The 17,717-nt window shown below is 44.9% G+C and overlaps 1 protein-coding gene across 2 annotated transcripts in view; it reads left to right on the top strand.

The window, feature by feature from the left end:
* Positions 1-17,717, top strand: part of HSPA12B (heat shock protein family A (Hsp70) member 12B) — a 393,296-nt gene that overhangs the window by 24,685 nt on the left and 350,894 nt on the right. Inside the window, exon 2 of one of the 2 annotated variants that reach the window (XM_069632262.1) lies at positions 13,776-13,883. The exons of the other annotated variant lie outside the window; for it this stretch is intronic. Coding sequence (XP_069488363.1) covers positions 13,837-13,883 — 47 coding nt within the window. The 5' untranslated portion in view covers positions 13,776-13,836. The remainder of the gene's footprint in view (positions 1-13,775; positions 13,884-17,717) is intronic. 2 annotated transcript variants of the gene reach the window in all.

The raw sequence follows: 17,717 nt of genomic DNA, 5'->3' as shown, positions 1-17,717 counted from the left end.
TGGGGTGGGGGTGGCGGGAGCACTATCATGGCCGTGGCTTTCAGGGGAAGTCACATTAGGGGTAAGAGAACATGTGGGCTGGGGATGCCCTCCCCAGTCATGGCACCCTACTCTGAGGAGAGGTCATTTGATTGCTTTCCGATGCTCTCGCCCCAGTGGGCTTTCACTGTGGGACCCCCCCAACAATACCCTCTGCCGCCCACTCTGCTTTACATATGAATCGCCCACACCCCCATTTTCATCGTTTCACATTCCACAAGTGCAGATAGTCCCATAACAAGCCTCGGGGTATTTTTTCATATATTTAACTCTGTGAAATGTTTTCTCTCACCCGCTTTATTCTGGATGTGGACTAGTTCCCCGAAGCTCCTTTCAGGCATGGTGTGCTACAAGGAGCACACAGGAATTTAAGCAGACCTCTGGGGGTGGCTGTTTTAGAGCCATATGTCTGTCTGTTGGTTTGTCAGAAGGTTGTCATGAAACAAGATGGCGGCCGTTTACCCCACGCCACTCCAAAAAAGCTCATCCCTCAGAATTTTGCATTCATCCATCCCAAAAATATGTTGAAAAAGTATTGTTAAAAAGACATCTTCTCATACAAATCCACACACTGCCCGACCTCGCTGCATCGTATCACAAATGAACAAAGCAAATGTGACTGGAAATCCTAAAGACCCACTTTTCTGATGTCTCAAGCAAAACTCAGATAAACATAATAGTGTATGGGCCATGTAGTTTTAAAAGTGAGCTATTTGAATGAAGGCCCTCATCTCTCAGAGGGATTTCACATTGACAAATGCTTTCTGCATAGTTTGCACTCCGATTTGATGTAATTCAATAGTTTTGAGATGAATTAACTATAAAACAATTCGCCACGACTTGATGAATTAAGAAATTGACACACGACAAATATACTGCACAGTTGACCACAGTAGATATATTTTCCATGAGTCCCCACCGACATTTGTCCGATGTGCAGAGATTTGACCCAGAATTAATCACAGCACATGTGTGCAGGGCCTGATTCATGGACTTATTTGCATACTGAATAGTGGCTCTGCGAGCCATTCAGCGTCGAAAACCCCCTGCATCGATTAATGGAATCGACTTTACAGGATTTTTCAATACACTGCGTGGACTTTGCGCTGGTTTGGCACGTCCCTGCGTGCAGTCGATCGCATTGCGTGAGACTCCTCCCAGAGCGTGGGCGTGTGGGCGCGTGGCTGCGGCCTGCGCAGATACCAGAGTAGGGGGTGCAACATGCAAAATGAGGAAGAACAAGGGAAATTGTGGGCGTTCTGAAGGCCGGCCCACGCAAGGCAATCACATGCCCACAGCTGCGCAGAACAAAGCGTATTCGTGGAACTGACCACGCAACCTCACGTTGGGGAAAAGATCATGCAAAGCTCTGGATCTAACTGCGACCTGAAGGCAGGCATACAGACAGTTATGCATGGGAATCACCACGCAAAGGTAAGATCGCATGTTGGATATAGAGGTGCATGCATGCAGTCATGATCCGATTCGAACTTAGGGGTGCACGTAAGCACTGTAGCAGGGTGCAGGAACTGTTTATGGGGGTTCGCAAGAATATTTCCAGGGAAATGACTACTTTTACGATACATAGAACGCATGTTGAGGCGATGCTGGGCATAGTTATGAAGGACCCTAGGCAGTGTCACCATGGTGCTGCCTTAGTTGTGAGGGTTTGCATGCTGTGTTTCCGTGGTGCATTGCTTCACGGTCGGGGTGTGCGCAAAGGTCTGTATACTCAACTGGAATTGCTATACATGGGGGCGTGTTGTGGGTGTTCCGGCCAAACTTGCGCATAGGGTTACTTTGCATGAATGAATCCATGAATATGCGAAGCACGCATAAAATCTTATACGCGCAGGGACACGAAGAGTTGTTTTCAATGCGCAGGCTTTGTGGGATACAATGCGCATTTTTCCATGAATCAGCCCCTTAAAAAGCACACACTTTGTTTGCATCAGTGACTCCAAGAATCAGAGCAGAATAACATGCTAAGCTATAGAGAGAGTTACTTGAACTCCACCAAAGCAGGTAGTAAAGAACCAGAAGTCAGGCCATCTCTGTCTACACCCCAAGACTCTGGAACCTCTTCCCAACACACACTGAGTTTGGCACAGCCTCACAGAGTTCTTCAAACAATATTAATGATCATCTTTTGCACAGTAACACATGGATTGTTTTGCAACACTCCAATTACTGGTACTGTTCTTATGTCTCTGAATAATATAAATGTAATTAATCTTGCAGAGAAAATAGGCTGAGTTGGTCCTGCCTGAAATCTTGACCTGCAGTTTTCTGGGCAGGCACAAAAGACCTCATCACGAGTTGGGTGGTATCCCGGCGGTAATACCGCCGGGATACCCCCCAATAGTAATAGTGCTACTGCAACTCTGTCTGGTGCAATTTGCACCAGAACACGAGCTGCGGGGTGGTAAATCCTCATTCCGCACTTTGTCCAATGGACCCAATGGAGCTTACGAGTGCGGCAGTAATAAAATGGCTAGACAATTGTCATTTTTACTGCCAGCAAAAAGCTGGAGATAGAAATTACTAAATCGTGATTTGGACAGCCCTTAAATGTGGTGGTAATACCGTTACCGCCACATTTTTTAAGTGCTCAGGCCAAACACGTGATGAGGCCCAAAGTCACCAAGCTATGCGACCGCTCTATCTCTTTCATCACTGTATTATCGACAAAGGTGCTCTAGAACCTATTGACTTTTGACTAATCAACGGCAGCAGCTTTTCAGGAGACCCCAGTTTCAGAAAAATGTACCATCATATATTATGCGTCAGCAAGTCAAAAGACACATTTGAACTAATTCAAACTATTTGTGATAACCAAAGCATTGATTCATCGAAGATTGGAAAATGAAGCATTGATTCATTGACCAAGGTTTTGAATGCTGGCGTGTACAGCACATCAGTAATAATATTGGGCCTCATTACAAGTTTGCCAGTATTTCCACATTTCTAATTCGTTTACCGCTGCCACCACTCAGGCTGGGGGGTTACCTTCAGATTGTGAGTGGGGTAATGGTGGAGTAAGTCCCCAATTCTGGACTCAATGGGCCTCCATGGAGATTTAGCAGATATCGCGCGTGTAGGACACCCACCACCGATGGCAAACGTGCAAGTGTTGTAAATCCTGCACTTTGCGGATTGTTCTTGGGCAGGTGAGTGGCACAGCAAGGGTATGTTAGGCTCTACTGGTCATGTGACGCTGTGCCGGAATACAAGCTCTATGCGTGGGCATATGATAGCTGTACCTAATTACATGATGGCATAAGGTTGTATCTTGACAGGTGATGCTGCACCTGGGCATATGGTGCTTGACTACGCTTGGTCATATGGCGAGCCTGCGCATACGCTGTGTTATGTACGGTATGCTGTTGAGCTTTTATATTGCTCTGCAACTTTATATGATATGATTGGTTATTTATAACGCGCTTATACCCAGAGGTTTCTAAGCGCGGGCCCGGGGATCAAACCTGTGTTGCTCCATATTGTCTTGCTTCCAAGGCGAGCACATTGCCCCTAAGCTATCCTCCCAAGACAAATGGTCTTAATGGTCTTACAGATCTGGGGCCTAATCCAAAGGTTGCTGTTTTAGGCCAGCACCTGGGTAACTAGATCATAGTCAGCGGAGGAAAGTAAGAAGGATAAATGCGAAGTGATGATGAGTCGGGATTAGACATTGGACATACAGACTAACACATCAGAAACATGAGATAGGGGTGTGATGGTATTAATAGGGGTGCATGCTGTAACATTCTATAGATCAGATTAAAAATGCTCATCAGAAAGAGGGGAAATAAATCATCTTCTGGCAACAGGTGTCTTCCAGTGATAGAAGTTTCTAGGGCATTGGAGAGAGCTGCTGTAATTGGTGAAAGCGTGGTTGTGTCATGTACTCAAGATGTGCCCATGAGTGCAGAGGCCAGATTGTAAGGAAGCCGGTGCCTGCTTACTGCAGGGATATAATCTGGGATGGCCAAACAAACTGACGGAAGTGATGGATGTTAGGGAGAATTTTCATTTCTGTGCTAATTCCCCTCAACCTTAGAGACCTCTCAGCTCTTTTTCTGGGTTTAGGACTTTTTAGATTTAACCCTGTAGTGAGAGAGACCTTTTTCTCACTCTCTCATGTGTTTTTACCTGATTTGGATCTTTTGTTTTCACTGTTTTTGGAGTCTGACAAACTCCATAGGCATCTGCTTTTTGTATGGTGACACACAGCACCTTCATTGCAGTGTCACTGAGAAATCCTTTAGATTTCTCATAAGGTTTAAATACCTTTTCTTGGGTGAACTACATTTCCCAAGAACAGTAAAGTGAAATTAACTTTACTTACCTTTTCTCTTTGTGGGTCAAGCACACACCATCTTGTGTGGAGTGCTGGGGGGGGTTACTTAGTAGCCCCTTATCCTACATACTCATGTAACATTTGTATGTTACCCTCACTACTTTAAATAGCTGGTGGCAGTGGTTTACCTTTTCCCACCAATGTGATTTGTTACCGCTGCAGTACAAAACCCATAGGTGACCATTTTGTCAAAATGGCCCTTGTCTTCTTTTTTTGCCATTTTCTGTTTGTGAGGTCTTCCTTGGGTTTTACTCTGTGCAGTGAGAAAGGTTTGACCCTTTGTTTGTTTTGTCTATGGCAGGCTCCAGCTCTGAAGCCCGCCCCTGGATCCAATGTGTCTGGAAGGACAGGATCCCGAAACTCCCCTGTCCTTTGTCTCTAGTAATGCCTGAGTGAAACTTATTCTGATTGGCTGGCTGGCTGGCTGTCCTTTCAGGACAGCAATCCTGCTGTGTGATTGACAGCCTAGGCTGTGCATGAATGGGAAAAACCTGCTTAAAAGGCGAGACTTTTGGGACTACGGGTAGAGTCGATAACTGGGAGAAACACCAGACAAAGAAACTGTGAACGAAGCTTGCTGAAACTTCATGGACCTTTGAACTGCCCGGTGAAGCCCTGCTGCTGTGCTGACTAGGGATGTAACGGTATTACGGTATACCGTTAAAGATACCGTGAACCACTTAATTGAACAATAATAACCGTCACATTGTTTATACCGGTATACCGTTCATACCGTTAAGTGTGCTTTTCAATCTGATTTGGAAAGGCTGCAGTAAGCAAGTTCTGCGCAGTCTTGGTCTTGCACTGTTGGATGTGCCGTCTGCCAAGTAGTTTCAGTTTGAGCAGTTTTTAATGCCATTCCATAAACCACACGTGCCTGACACAAAATCAACATGTTAGCAATAGGAAGAATAAATACAGTGCCAAGAAGGAAAGGGGTTTACTTTTATTTATTTACATTTTTTTTTTAAAGCGCTCACACAGCCCCAGGGCATCGAGGCGCTGTTAAAGAAATTGGTTTTGTTTATTTAGTTGCGTAATTGTTTTTGTCTTAGTTGGGTATTTATAATGTGCTTAAACACCCACAGGTTTCTAAGCGCGGACCCAGGGATCGAACCTGTGTTGCTTCGTGTCGTCTTGCTTCCAAGGCACGCACGTTGCCGCTGAGCCATCCTCCCGGGACTTTGGGTTGGCGGCTTTGGGGTTTATATATTTATAATGGATAATGTTTTCTAAACATATGACAATGGGGGATTTCCCTGGTTCTATCATTGAATTTACATATAATAAGTCACACTGCGAAATGTAATCATCTCTGTGGGTATTCCCTGCTGCCATACCAAAGGGTAACATGTCCGTGATTACTGAACAACTTTTGGCCCGGAAGTTAACCAAACACTGTAACGTAAAGAGAGAGTGCGTGTGCGTGTGTGTGTGTATGCGCACAAGCGTATACTACCATCAGACTCCATTGATCTGTGGCATGCAGATTATCAATATGGCAACATGTTCATCTTCACCAGTAGCCAGTGGGGGAGTTAAAAGCCTAAATGACCACTTAAGAAAAGCTATTCAGTTTGCTTTTGCCAGTCGCAGCAGGGCTCCCCCCACCCCCCTCCTCTCTACACGTGCGTTTGTGTTTGGTGCAAGCAAGGGGTGGCATTTCAGTGGAAAGTATGTTGAAAAGCCCAATTCTGGCCCTGGGTGCATGGTTTTGTTGGTGATGATAAATCTGACAATTTATGACCTTTTAGAAAATATTTGTTAAGATTAGTTAACTCCACCTGCTATACCGCGATAACCATGATATACCGTCATTTCGCAAGAAGGTTATTGTACCATCATAAAACTAATACCGTGACACCCCTAGTGCTGACCTCCTTTTTCACCTCGACGGAGAAGCTCCGAACAGAACGACTTCTCCCCTTGTGTTAGTGGGACCAACTAACCCTGAGACGAACTCCACTGGGCCACCATCCCCGACTTACTGGGCTTCTCCGTTGCTGCAAGAGCCCAATTCCCGGTGTCGAGTGTCCATAGTCGAGTGCAACGTCTGCCATGGACCGAATCCAGCTAGAAGCTCCAGGAGCCACCTAAGGACCCACCAGAAGCAGGACCACCAGATACAGAGTCCCCTTACCAGAGTGCAGGACCGAGGAAGTGAAGGAAGTCCAACGGTTGTTCCTTGGTCCGCATCAGTGCTGTTTGTGTATCGCTCACCTGGTATCCACGGGGACGTCACTCAGCCTTTTCTGACCGCCTACGACCTCAAACCCCGTCCCTGGAGGCTATTCGACTGGAGACTATGCCTGAAACACAGGATTGGTAGAGTTTAACTCCCTATTGACTCTGTGTGCTTGAACCCCTTCTTCCCCGGGGTCCAACCCTTCCCTTTGATCCACAGCTCACCTTGTTTTCTTGGATAGTGTGCTCTCCATCCTGCTTACAGCGCAGGGGCGCTTTGATTGTTGCGGGCTCGTTGCTGCCTAGTTACTTCACTGGCAAGAGTCCGACAGGTAAGTATAATGAGTCTTTTGAACAGTTCTCTAACTTCGTTCCTTTTCTTCCTTAGATGATGGCCGGCGTCTGGGGATGTTGGCGTGCTGCTGAGATGAGTAGTGCTGAAGGTGAGTGAGATCGTGATGCGAGATGCACCCCTTTCATATTTGTTTTGAACTGAGTGCTTTTTCTGTGTCTTTTGGGTGCTGCAACGTTTTCAGCGTGGATGCTGGTTATGAAGAACAAATGCGGTGGGTAAGCACAGTATGCGGCGCCTCTAGATGTTTCCACGCTAACCTGGAGTGTCGTTTCCCTCTTGCAGATGGATGAGAAGTTCCGGAGACAGAGTTCCCCCAGAGCGGCTGGGATTCAGGTAAGCGTTTGAAGCTCATACATTATTTAAAAATAAGCGAAGATTTTCACAAATGCTTACTAATGCCTTTTTTCTGTACTTTTCCTTAGGAAGCGGCGTGCCGGGATGGGAATGACACCGCCAAAGATGCCAGCAGAAAAGAAGGAGCGATGAATGATGGGCAGAAGCGCCGCAAGGTAAGGCTGTTCCTAACAGTGTTCTTGTTCTTGCAGGAACTGAGCACAGAAGAAAGATGCAGGCCTACTGGAGACCGATCCGAACACGGTGAGTGTCACGCTGCAGGCGCAGAAAACGCAAAGCATGTTTCTCAGCCTGGGTGTGGCTTAAATAGTCTCTGAGTATCCCAGGTGTCTCTGGGCTGAACCACACCCAAAACACTAGACCACACATGCAGTTCTGGGAACCGAAATATGTGGGGGCATCCAACTTGTCCCCATCAATGCACTACAAGTCCAATCCCCAATGTTATCCTATGGGAGTGAGTGAGTCTGGTGCCACAAGCGCCAAGTCTGACTCCAAGTGGGTCTTTGGAGGGATGGAGAGACCCTTGAGGGCCATGTAGGTGATCGTAGCCTGGCACTAGCCTGACACCTTGGAGGGCTGGGGACATGAGGGGCAGGAATCATGACAGTTTGCTAAGCGCTGAAACCGCAAAGTGCAGCCGAACCAAAAAGAGCCGAGTAGTGCCGCAGAAGCCCTCCAGACGTCCTCCCTCTTGTCCCCACGACTGAGGCTCAGGAACCAGGGTCTGCACCGCTGCAGCAAGACAGAATCCAGCTGGACCACGCTTCATCTAACCAGACGTACTCTTTAGGTTAGGGTACTTACCTTATTGCCTTTAGCTGTGCTTTTCTCACTGGGGAATTGCATAGGGTACCTTTTGCGAGTTGATTTCAACTCCTTTCTCTCAGGCTTAACAGCTTGTAACCCGTACAGTGATTTTTCTGAATTCTCTAACTTTGTGCAAGACTTTTATCCAAGAAGTGCATCAGATCCATAGACTGTGTCCAAATGACTTTGGCTGTCCTGGCTCCCTAAGGGCACTCTTTTAAATCCATTGACTTTGATACTGTTTGTCCCTCATAGGTGGCAGCTTGTTGTACACTGGTACTTCTGGGAAAGTCGTAGCTACACTTCATTGGAGGAGTCATTTGTCCTCACAACTACTGAGAAATTATTCTAACCCTTTTACTTTCCTAACCCTTTCCTTTTGGCAACTCAGAGTCTACTAACGTATAACTAGTGTGATATAGAAATGCCAAGACTATCCTAGAGGAGTAGTGTATGAAGCATATCCAAAGATTATCCACAGGCTTTAGTTGACTCTAAAAAGTCATTTTAAAGTGTATTTGAATTGTTACAACAAATTGCCTTTTGAAAAGAATGCTTATTTAAATGTATGTTAAATAAATAAACAACTATTTATAACTGAAACCTTGAGTGTAAGTTTTACTTGGCTACTTGTATTTAGGAATTTCAATTATGCAGCTCTACAGCTCAAATTTACCCTTCTTGAGATAGGCCTGGTTGCTCAGTCACACTACTAACTTTTGTAGTACAGACCTATACCAGAATATGGGTTACCTAATAGCAAGCAGATAAGTGTTGAGTAGCCTCACACAGTGGGAGCAGGAAGCGAAATCCACTCTCCCAGAGCGATATGTGCATGGCCTCTCAATGAGTAGAACACAGCGTGCTGTGGTGAATGGTGGAAGCTATTGTCTGGATGCAATGGAGCCCTTTCATTTTTCGGAAAGCAGAGATTTCTGAGGTCCCTCTGTATAATTGCAAATTCAAGTGAGCTGACTACACTTATTTGGGAGAGCACATCTAAATAATAGCAGCACTGTCTGTGATGAGTCACAGGGAGTCGAGGATCAATTGGAGCAGGGGGCTACCTCATGTCAGACAAGAACAGTTCTCTGATATTGACAGATGCAGATAGAAGACAAAAATGGCCTTGCTTCGAAAGTAATGCATTTGAACCATCAAGGACGTGGGCCGAGAGGACATCTTCCCCTCCCATGTGAGCTTTGAAATCCAGAAAGAGGTACGGAGGCCAAAAAAAGACTACGACTCCCATGATCACTCACAATTGACTATGCTGCCTTGGGTTGATGGGAGTTGTAGTGAAAAACATTTGTGGAGTCAAAATTTGCAGACCTATGACCTAGAAAGTCACAGAAATGTTGAATGAAATCACAACCTGATGAGTCACAGATTAAGAGGTAACATAACCGAAGGTGGCACAACTCTCCAAGAAGGATACAGTGTGTCATAATGAATGTTCCGCACACGTGTAGGCTAGACTGTAGTGGAGGGAACCCAAAGTCGCCCCGCTATCCCACCAGTGATGCAGTCCGTTCTCGAAATTGTTCTGCCTCCATAACGCAGTGTCCGTGATCTAGTCAAAGAAGTGATGTGGTGGGACTAGCCCTGAATAAGAGCAGGTAGGAAAGAGGCCTAAATGGAGTGAGGGAGTCCGAGCGGAATGAGTTTCCTGATATCCTTCCTGCTGTGTCCGAGAGACAGGCCACTGAAAGATGGTCCAAAAAGAACTGGCTCCAAGTAGAACGCCAACCAGTAGCATGGCTAGAACTCAACCACTATGCGGGCATGTGTCACACATGATGGACCAAAACCCAAAGTGTAAAGGATGTTCGCCGCCTGATGTGGGCATCCCCAGTAGAGGTGGGCAAAATTACTTAAATACGTTCTGCAGAAAAATTGCTGGATTTAAGGCAACATTTTCCTGATCCACCAGTTTCATCCGGGAAACAGAATTGGCATTTATTGGTCTTTTTTCACCCAAAATTTTGTTTCTTTGAAAAACGAAATTTTGTGTGTTTCGCCCCTTGGATTTAGTTTTCTCCTGAAATGTTTTTGTGTGTGTTGCGGGCAAAAAAAAAGACATTTCGGGGGAAAAACAGAATTTCCGTACAGAATAAAAAATGGCCAAAGGGTGTGGCAGAAAAGGTAGAAATCCATCCTTCTGCCGAAACAGAAATGTTGGCGAATTTCGCCAATTCCGTTTAGCCAGTGGTAATTTCACCCACTCCTAATCCTCAGTTCCCCAGCTCCCTGCAAGGAGTGTAAAATCCTCCTTCCAAGCGGGGTGGGATGCAGGCCACCCCACCACCTAGGCATTGGAGGCCTGACCTAGCAGGAGAGGCTTTAGCTAGCATATGATTAAGATATATGAAAAAGTACCTAGGCATATCACACCCTGACCAGCATAGCAATAGGAATGATTGTAATAAAGTGCCTGTACCTCAGTATATTGAACTGTGCCTGGCTTAAAATGGTTGTATTTGGAAAGGCGAGTATCATTCCTGGCATGTGGAACTGTACCTGGGTATAAAAGGCTACACTTGCCATATGAGGATTTACCAGATTATATAACAAATAAAGCTGATCATATTAAGCTTCACCTGGCATAGGGCAAACGTACTACGGCATGCAGAGCTGAACCTGGCATATGAAGCATGTAAATTGCCCTTGCATGGCAATACCAGGCATTTGAGGCAAAGCTGGGCATCTTACTCTATACCTGGGAACAGACGGCTGTACCAGTTCATACACTGCAGTGACTGAGCACACAATGATTGTCGTTAGGTTTATAAGGTTACACATTACATAATAGTAAGATGGGTGTTCTCTAAGACATCCCTTTAAAATGAGTAGCTATACCCTGGAGATGGATCGGGATGCAGAGTTTATTCATACATCACTAATCAAGACGACTCAAATAGTTTGGCAAAGTGAGTCCGTTTTATTAACAAGTCTCTAAAACAGAGAGTACAACGAACATTAGCAATCGCTCGATCCTCTTACTCAACTTACTTTATAAAAATCTGAGCTTTTATACCCAGAATTGGTCATCATTGACGTTTTGACCTGCGTCATTACCAATGTCATCCTACGTGGCAAACTACATAACCTGACGGAGGGTGTGATTGGTTCTAAGTGAATTTCTAAGTAAAGGCTCTATATCTGTATAAAGCAGTGGAAAAAGGTGATAGGATAATTAACATCAGGTCGGGCAACTAAGCCCTCCACTCAAAATGGCCACTATGAACGTCACTAAATGTACGACGTCCCATTGGCTACACAAACTATAGGACCCTTAATTACGCGGTCCTCTATAATTGGTTGGCTTCTGACCCCCTCAGTACTTTTCCACCTACGTCTAGCAGCATGCAGACTGAACAACCAGGTGTGGATGAGCTTGTCTTAGCATTAGCTTCCCACCAATTACTGTATCAATCCATCATCTCCTCAATGGTGCAGTGTCAATTAGTCCACTGAAGATTGGCCTTGTGTTTGTACTGTGCTCTGAGAATTTTAGGGAGTGTGGGCCCAGCCAGCCTTTGTGCATCAGCCTTCATGCGTAGGTGTGACCACTTCGATCGTCCAACTTCCTTCTACCTCGTGACTGGACACCATGAAATCGAGCTTTTAGTGTATTTCATTTTATTCTCCAATAGTCCTCTGACATCTTTTGTTTTGCTTGACCTCTCTGAACAGGAGTCTCTGTTCCTTCACACGAATTGTATCCAATGTCAGCCAATTCCAGTTTGAAAAGACCTTGGCTTTCTTGGCTCAGTCAACTCCTTTAGCTGAGATTCATTTTATGAATTCAATTGTTTTATTAACTGCGACACACAGAAAATGGAGGCCTTCTTGCTTTTGCCCAGTACTGCTTACGTAGTGGAAACATCCATCCCTTACTTGTCCATATGTTATCTATATATGTATATGTTGGCGCTTGCCGCAGTCTATCTATTTAAAAGCATGTGGCTAACTACATGATTGCTTTGCTGCTTGTGTTTCTGTAGCATCTGTACAGGTTTAAACTAAGTATCTTCATCAGATTTGTGGCATACGTTTCTTCACCTTGATCCCAAGATGTTACTTATCTAAGGTGCTCCTTAGATGTCTTATAGTGTGTCTGCATTCTCTGGTCTTTATGTCTCTTATGTAGGCGTCCATTTGGTTCTGTTATGATGCCACCATTCATCTTCATCAGTCACCTTCCTTGTTTCTTCAGGAATTTCATTAAAATGGCCATCATATTGTCTTGTATGTCGGTATGGTTTTCTCAATGGGTACTTTACCTCCCAGATTCTCTTAGGTATGGGTATTCTTATGGGTACTGCACAGAGTCCACGCTCTGCTCCTTGCTGGTTTAACTTTTCTGTATACGTCACATGCTTTGGTTCCCATTTTTCAGGCAATGGAGGCGGGGCAGTTGGAGTGGGGGTACTTGGCTCCTCCTCTACAATATAGTGTCAGGTTTGTTTGGAAATGCTCTTGATGGCATTAACATCTTGTTGAATAAATCATTCAAGCTAGCTACTTCTCCAATAGGGTTATTTTGGGGACTAAGGTGTGAGTCTGCATCAATGCTTTTCATCCCATATATGTTGCTGTAGGCCAATACCATTCTGGCACATTTTTTATGTTCCCCGTTCCCACCGTTCAATCCTACTCCATGTTTATTCTCCTAGCTGGGTACTCTTAGGATTCTCCTAGCTAGCTACTGTTAGGATTTTCACTTTAAGCATGAAAAGGCGGTTGTATGTGATAATCTCGAATATTAAAGGCTGCCCAAAACAATGACGGATTTTCCTCAGCCGATTTTGTGCAGCCTTTAATATTTGAAATCCATCAATTCCGTCCGCCACTTTGAAATTGTGGGTTTAACGCCGAACCTCCTTTCAACCTCTGCCCTGCCCCAACCCCGCATCACATACAAATACTCTAACTCAAACACACATCTTTTCACCCGCCCCGCCTCACATGCAAATATACATAAACACACACACACAGACACACTCCTTCTCCCCAGCCCCTCCCCACAACAAACACTTACCTGAATGCCGTCTTCCCCTACCCACCTCGGTCAGCCTGTCAGCCCCCGTGCGCACTCATGTGCGGCAGGGGCGTGAAATAAAGTTTGAGAAAGACTGCTCTAAGTGTTCTCAATGCATCCTTTCTAAATCTGACTTTTTCATTTTTGGGAAAATGAAAAAGACCTTTTCACTTAATACCTCTTGGCCCCGTGGCAGAAATGGTCTTGTTAAATGTGCCACTCTCATCACGTTCAGCAGTTTTCACAGAAGGTTGGTATTTAGTTACTGATTCAATGCCAGGACTGCCCAGAAAACCTTATTCAGGAACTCAAGTATTTAGGCCCAAGAGCGAGTGGATCTGAGAAAGATAGGACAGGCAAGGACTGGGATTTGTGTATTATATCCACAATCGGATCAGAATAAGCACTGGGAAAATCTGCCCTACTATGGCTCTATTTGCACCAACAGGATGCTCAGAACGCTGGTTGTATGCTGTAGTGCAAACCCACGTTCCGAGTAGCCTGGGTGGCCAGCACCCCTTCCCCTTCCCCACTCTCCCATCACCACTTAGCACCCATGTAGATTCCTTCACGGGTGCTATTGATGTCTTTTAAAAAAATTAAAAAATAAATGTATCTTTCTTATGCAGCCCAGCTGCGTGCAGTGCAGCTGTCGACTTTGACCGTTTTCCTGTTGATGACATCACAACCATGAACATGGAAAGGAGACTTGCTGAGGCGCCGGGCGTGCAAGAAAGGTACATTTATTTCCTTTACAAAAAAAAAAAGAAAAAGTCACCATTAGTGCCCAATTAGGGAACTGCACAGGTGCTAATGGGGATATGCCCCTTGTGGCATGCTGCCCTTTTCAGTAACGGCTGTGGGGTGAAAATACAGCCCCAGACTGACAGAGATTGACAGGCCATGCAAGGGCCTATTATATGAATGAAGCTGGGTGATGTTGATACCTTCTTTTCCAACATGAGGCCTAGTGAGGGAACGAAAATGGCCTCCCTCAACTTTGTCAAAATGTAAAGGCACTGAGTTGAAGGAGAGTGTGCCTCAGAAACTTTAATATTGCTAACTGTCTACAATTGATTGCAAAAAGACATGTGGTGCTGCAGATGCTGATTTAGTGTAAACTGGGAAAAGGCACATTTTGACAGACTCAAAACTGCAGCGATGCACATGGGAAAAGATACATTGAAATGATGTGCATATGAAAAATACAAAGGTGAAATTGTGCCTTGAATTTAAAAAGTGACGCCAAGTGACATATTTCAGAGAAAGACACTTACTTTCCACAAATAAACAGACATTTAAATGGAAAGGTCTACTTATTGAAGGAGTGAGCAATGGTTTCGTATATCAACTCTGGCCTATGGGTGAATAATACTAAAAGTGAACTTTTATCTGTGTAAATATAGTATTGTAGTTATGAACAGCAGGACCAGATGTGATACAAAAGGTCATGTTGAACACAATTTAAAATGCTATTCTGTTAGAATTATGTATGTAGCTTGTTTTCCCCACTGAACTGAAAAGTCTGTGGGGGTCATTACAAGTTAGTAGGTAGCCATGCTGCTATTGGCTGCATGGCTACCCCCTTACCGGATACCGGGTCCGGGTTGCTCGAATGAGGAATTACTGGGCCATTTTGACCTTGGAGGGTCCGTTAATTCCTAATTCGAGGAACCATTCCCCATTCCCATTCGAGCCCTCATAGGGGAGGGTGCTAACAACGTCTGCGACATTAACGGGCCCGTTGTTAGCACCCTGGTCTGTCGCGGGACCCGCTAAGGTCACCTGGTAAAACCAGCGGGATCCCGCGACCAGACTCGTAAAGAGGCGGTAAGGGGTTGACGGCTCTGGCTCCATTAAACCCTTACCGCGTCACTCGGAATGACCCTCTGTGTCTCTGAAACTTTTGGCCTTGGCCCACCAGGAAAAGCGACCTGGATTTCAGATTAAAATACAAAGAAATATAAAGAATTAGATCAGAATTGTGGAGGGTATGGATAAGACGGCCAGCAGAAATGAACTTTAAGGTCAAGTCTCCCCGTTAACTGTGTATTAGCTTTGAATCGTTATAGACACTTAATGGCAGGGTGGAATAACATGAGCCAAGCAGATGTTAAAGGCACATGTGACCGGGGAGAAATGAAACTCAGTTTGGGTTGTTGGAAATATGAAACTCTGACCTTCGATATGTATGCATTGCTATTGATTAACATTGGACTCCTATTTCCTTAATAACAGGAGAACTGTGCATCGCAGTGGGCTCATCCAAGTCTCATATTAAAGATCACAGAATGCCCGTCGGTTCTATGTGTCCCTTCATTTTTTGTGTGATGTATAGAATTTGAGTTAGCAAGAAAACCATGATCCTGACCTTCTCATAATTCAGAGGAATTTGAAAGTTTGTGAACTGTTAGAATGGAAAATTAATGGTTGAATAGCAAAGTGGCATATTTTTCACTATTTTGGCTGAGGAGTAAATCGCAAAAAACCATAGACCCTCCAGGAAGGGCGTACCGAAGTGAAATTCAAATTTCCTTAATCGCCATAAAATGTAGAATTTAAAAATATGTATGTTTATGCAGTAATCTGAAAAGAGAAGGTAGTTGCCATGTTGTGAGATTTTTAGAAAAAAACAGAAGGTAAAAACCTGTCATTTTAAAAAAATGCATCTTCTTCTGCCCCCATTATCCATAATACAGACCTCTAAACTCCTTGCCCTATCAGCTGGCTGTAGACAGGTTGGTGGGAAGGGGAGAAAGAGAGATGTCCAATCCAAAGCGTGGGAATATTCATAATATGTAAGTGTCTTTAGCGCTATATAATATCAGTTTTCTATGTAAAAAAGACAGAGAGACATGAGAGACATGTCCTATTTGTTAATGTGCAATGAAATCCTATGTGTGTTTTGATTTTGCATCTTCAAATTCAAACTTTTTGTTTGTTGTGGTAACTGAAAGTCTATTAAGAAGTACATGTCAGTAAATTGATGCCTGTAAGTTTGCATTTGTGATTATTGTGCCACATAGTTGGTGGCTGGTGCTCTTGTGTTGTGTGTTATTTAGTGAAGAAATTTAAATAAATATATACTGTTAATTCTATACCCCGTCCTGGTTTCTAGCTTATTGGTGATACAGAGGGAATCTGCTGAATGGTGTTATATAGGTTGGAAGCCTAACCAAATTGTAATCTGCTTAGAGTGCTTTGTTGTGCGACACCTTGATTAGAGGGAAAGGAACTCCCTGAGTTGAGAGTGACTACCCAATAAACCATGACACGGCATCAACACCCTCATTTAGGGGCTCACTCTGCGCTGGGCCCTTAACTGTGTTGGGTGGAGAGCCGTTACTAACAGGGTGACCCGTCACTGTGGTGTATTTAGCCTCATTGTCACTCTGCTCACCACCAGCAGGGGCTATCACTGGGAGGGGAATCTCGTACATAGCTCAGCAGATGGCCAGTGAAAATATGGCTTGGTGGCTTGTTGTATTAAAGATGGTTCATTGCACTATGCCAGTTTTGAGCTAGGAACCCGAAAATGGTGCTCTGCTAATGTCAGTCATTGCCTTGGGCTGTTCAACAAGGCTAGAAGGCAGTATGTATGTTTTCCAGTCACCACTAGGGTGTAGTATGGCTAGAATTATGGGAACTGTGAGATAAGAACATAGTTAAAAGGGCACAGCCATGCATTTGGCTGTAAATTGCAAGCTTCAATATCTTGATAAACATAGGGGTGCAGGGTACGTATGAGGTCTCTTAATGTGTGCCACTGTACCAGTGGCGCAACACCATTGAGCTGACCGGACTTCAGCCACGGCTGAAATTTTGGGCTATGGTTACTCGACCTGGCTGATTTACAGAGCTGTGGCTGGACAGAGCAGGACACAGATGTTAAATGGGCCTGAGCTTCGCTGTTAAATAAGGCCCTGCAATTACTAACGTAAAGCATTTCACTGTTCGCACCTGCATTGATATGCATACATTTTTAGGCAATTGAAATCGTGATGTGGGGTTACTACTTGCATGCCAGGGGAGTGATTGGAAGGGAAGAGAGGGGACAGGAGGCCTTGCATTGTCACAGTAGTCCTTAAGTGGGTGCTTTCAGACTTAAAGGAGAGAGTTAACTGCTTGTGACATTGACGCTGCACTAGAATAGTCTCATTAGAACACGTAAAGAAGTTAGATGCCCCCCACACAAATACGTTTGCCCCTCCCCCACTGTCTCTGAAGTTAGCGCCTCTACCAACATTTGATGGGTTATAACCCCCTTCCCACCACCGCACAACACCACTGTATTGTCTTAAAAAGCGCCAAGCCCGTACTTGCCAACCCTAACAATTTAGGCGGTAGTATACCGCTTTTTAAGCAGTCCTACCGCCTACCGATTTATTGGCAACAAATACCGATTTTTAAAAAAAAGTCTTTCAAGGACTTCCCCGAGCTGGCGTAGCGGGAGAAGGCGCAGCATGCAGGCTTTTGATGTAAAAGGCGCCCACGGCGGTGGGCTAAATGCACCCCTCCGCCGCGGGTGCCTTTGACAAAAGGCGCCTTTAGCCCCCTACCACGCCAGCTCG

Source organism: Ambystoma mexicanum, chromosome 6q, assembly GCF_040938575.1.
Source record: "Ambystoma mexicanum isolate Mex_15411 chromosome 6q, UKY_AmexF1_1, whole genome shotgun sequence".
NCBI lineage: Eukaryota > Metazoa > Chordata > Amphibia > Caudata > Ambystomatidae > Ambystoma > Ambystoma mexicanum.
Note: the sequence above shows the minus strand (reverse complement) of the source record. Positions and strands in the feature narration are given on the sequence as shown.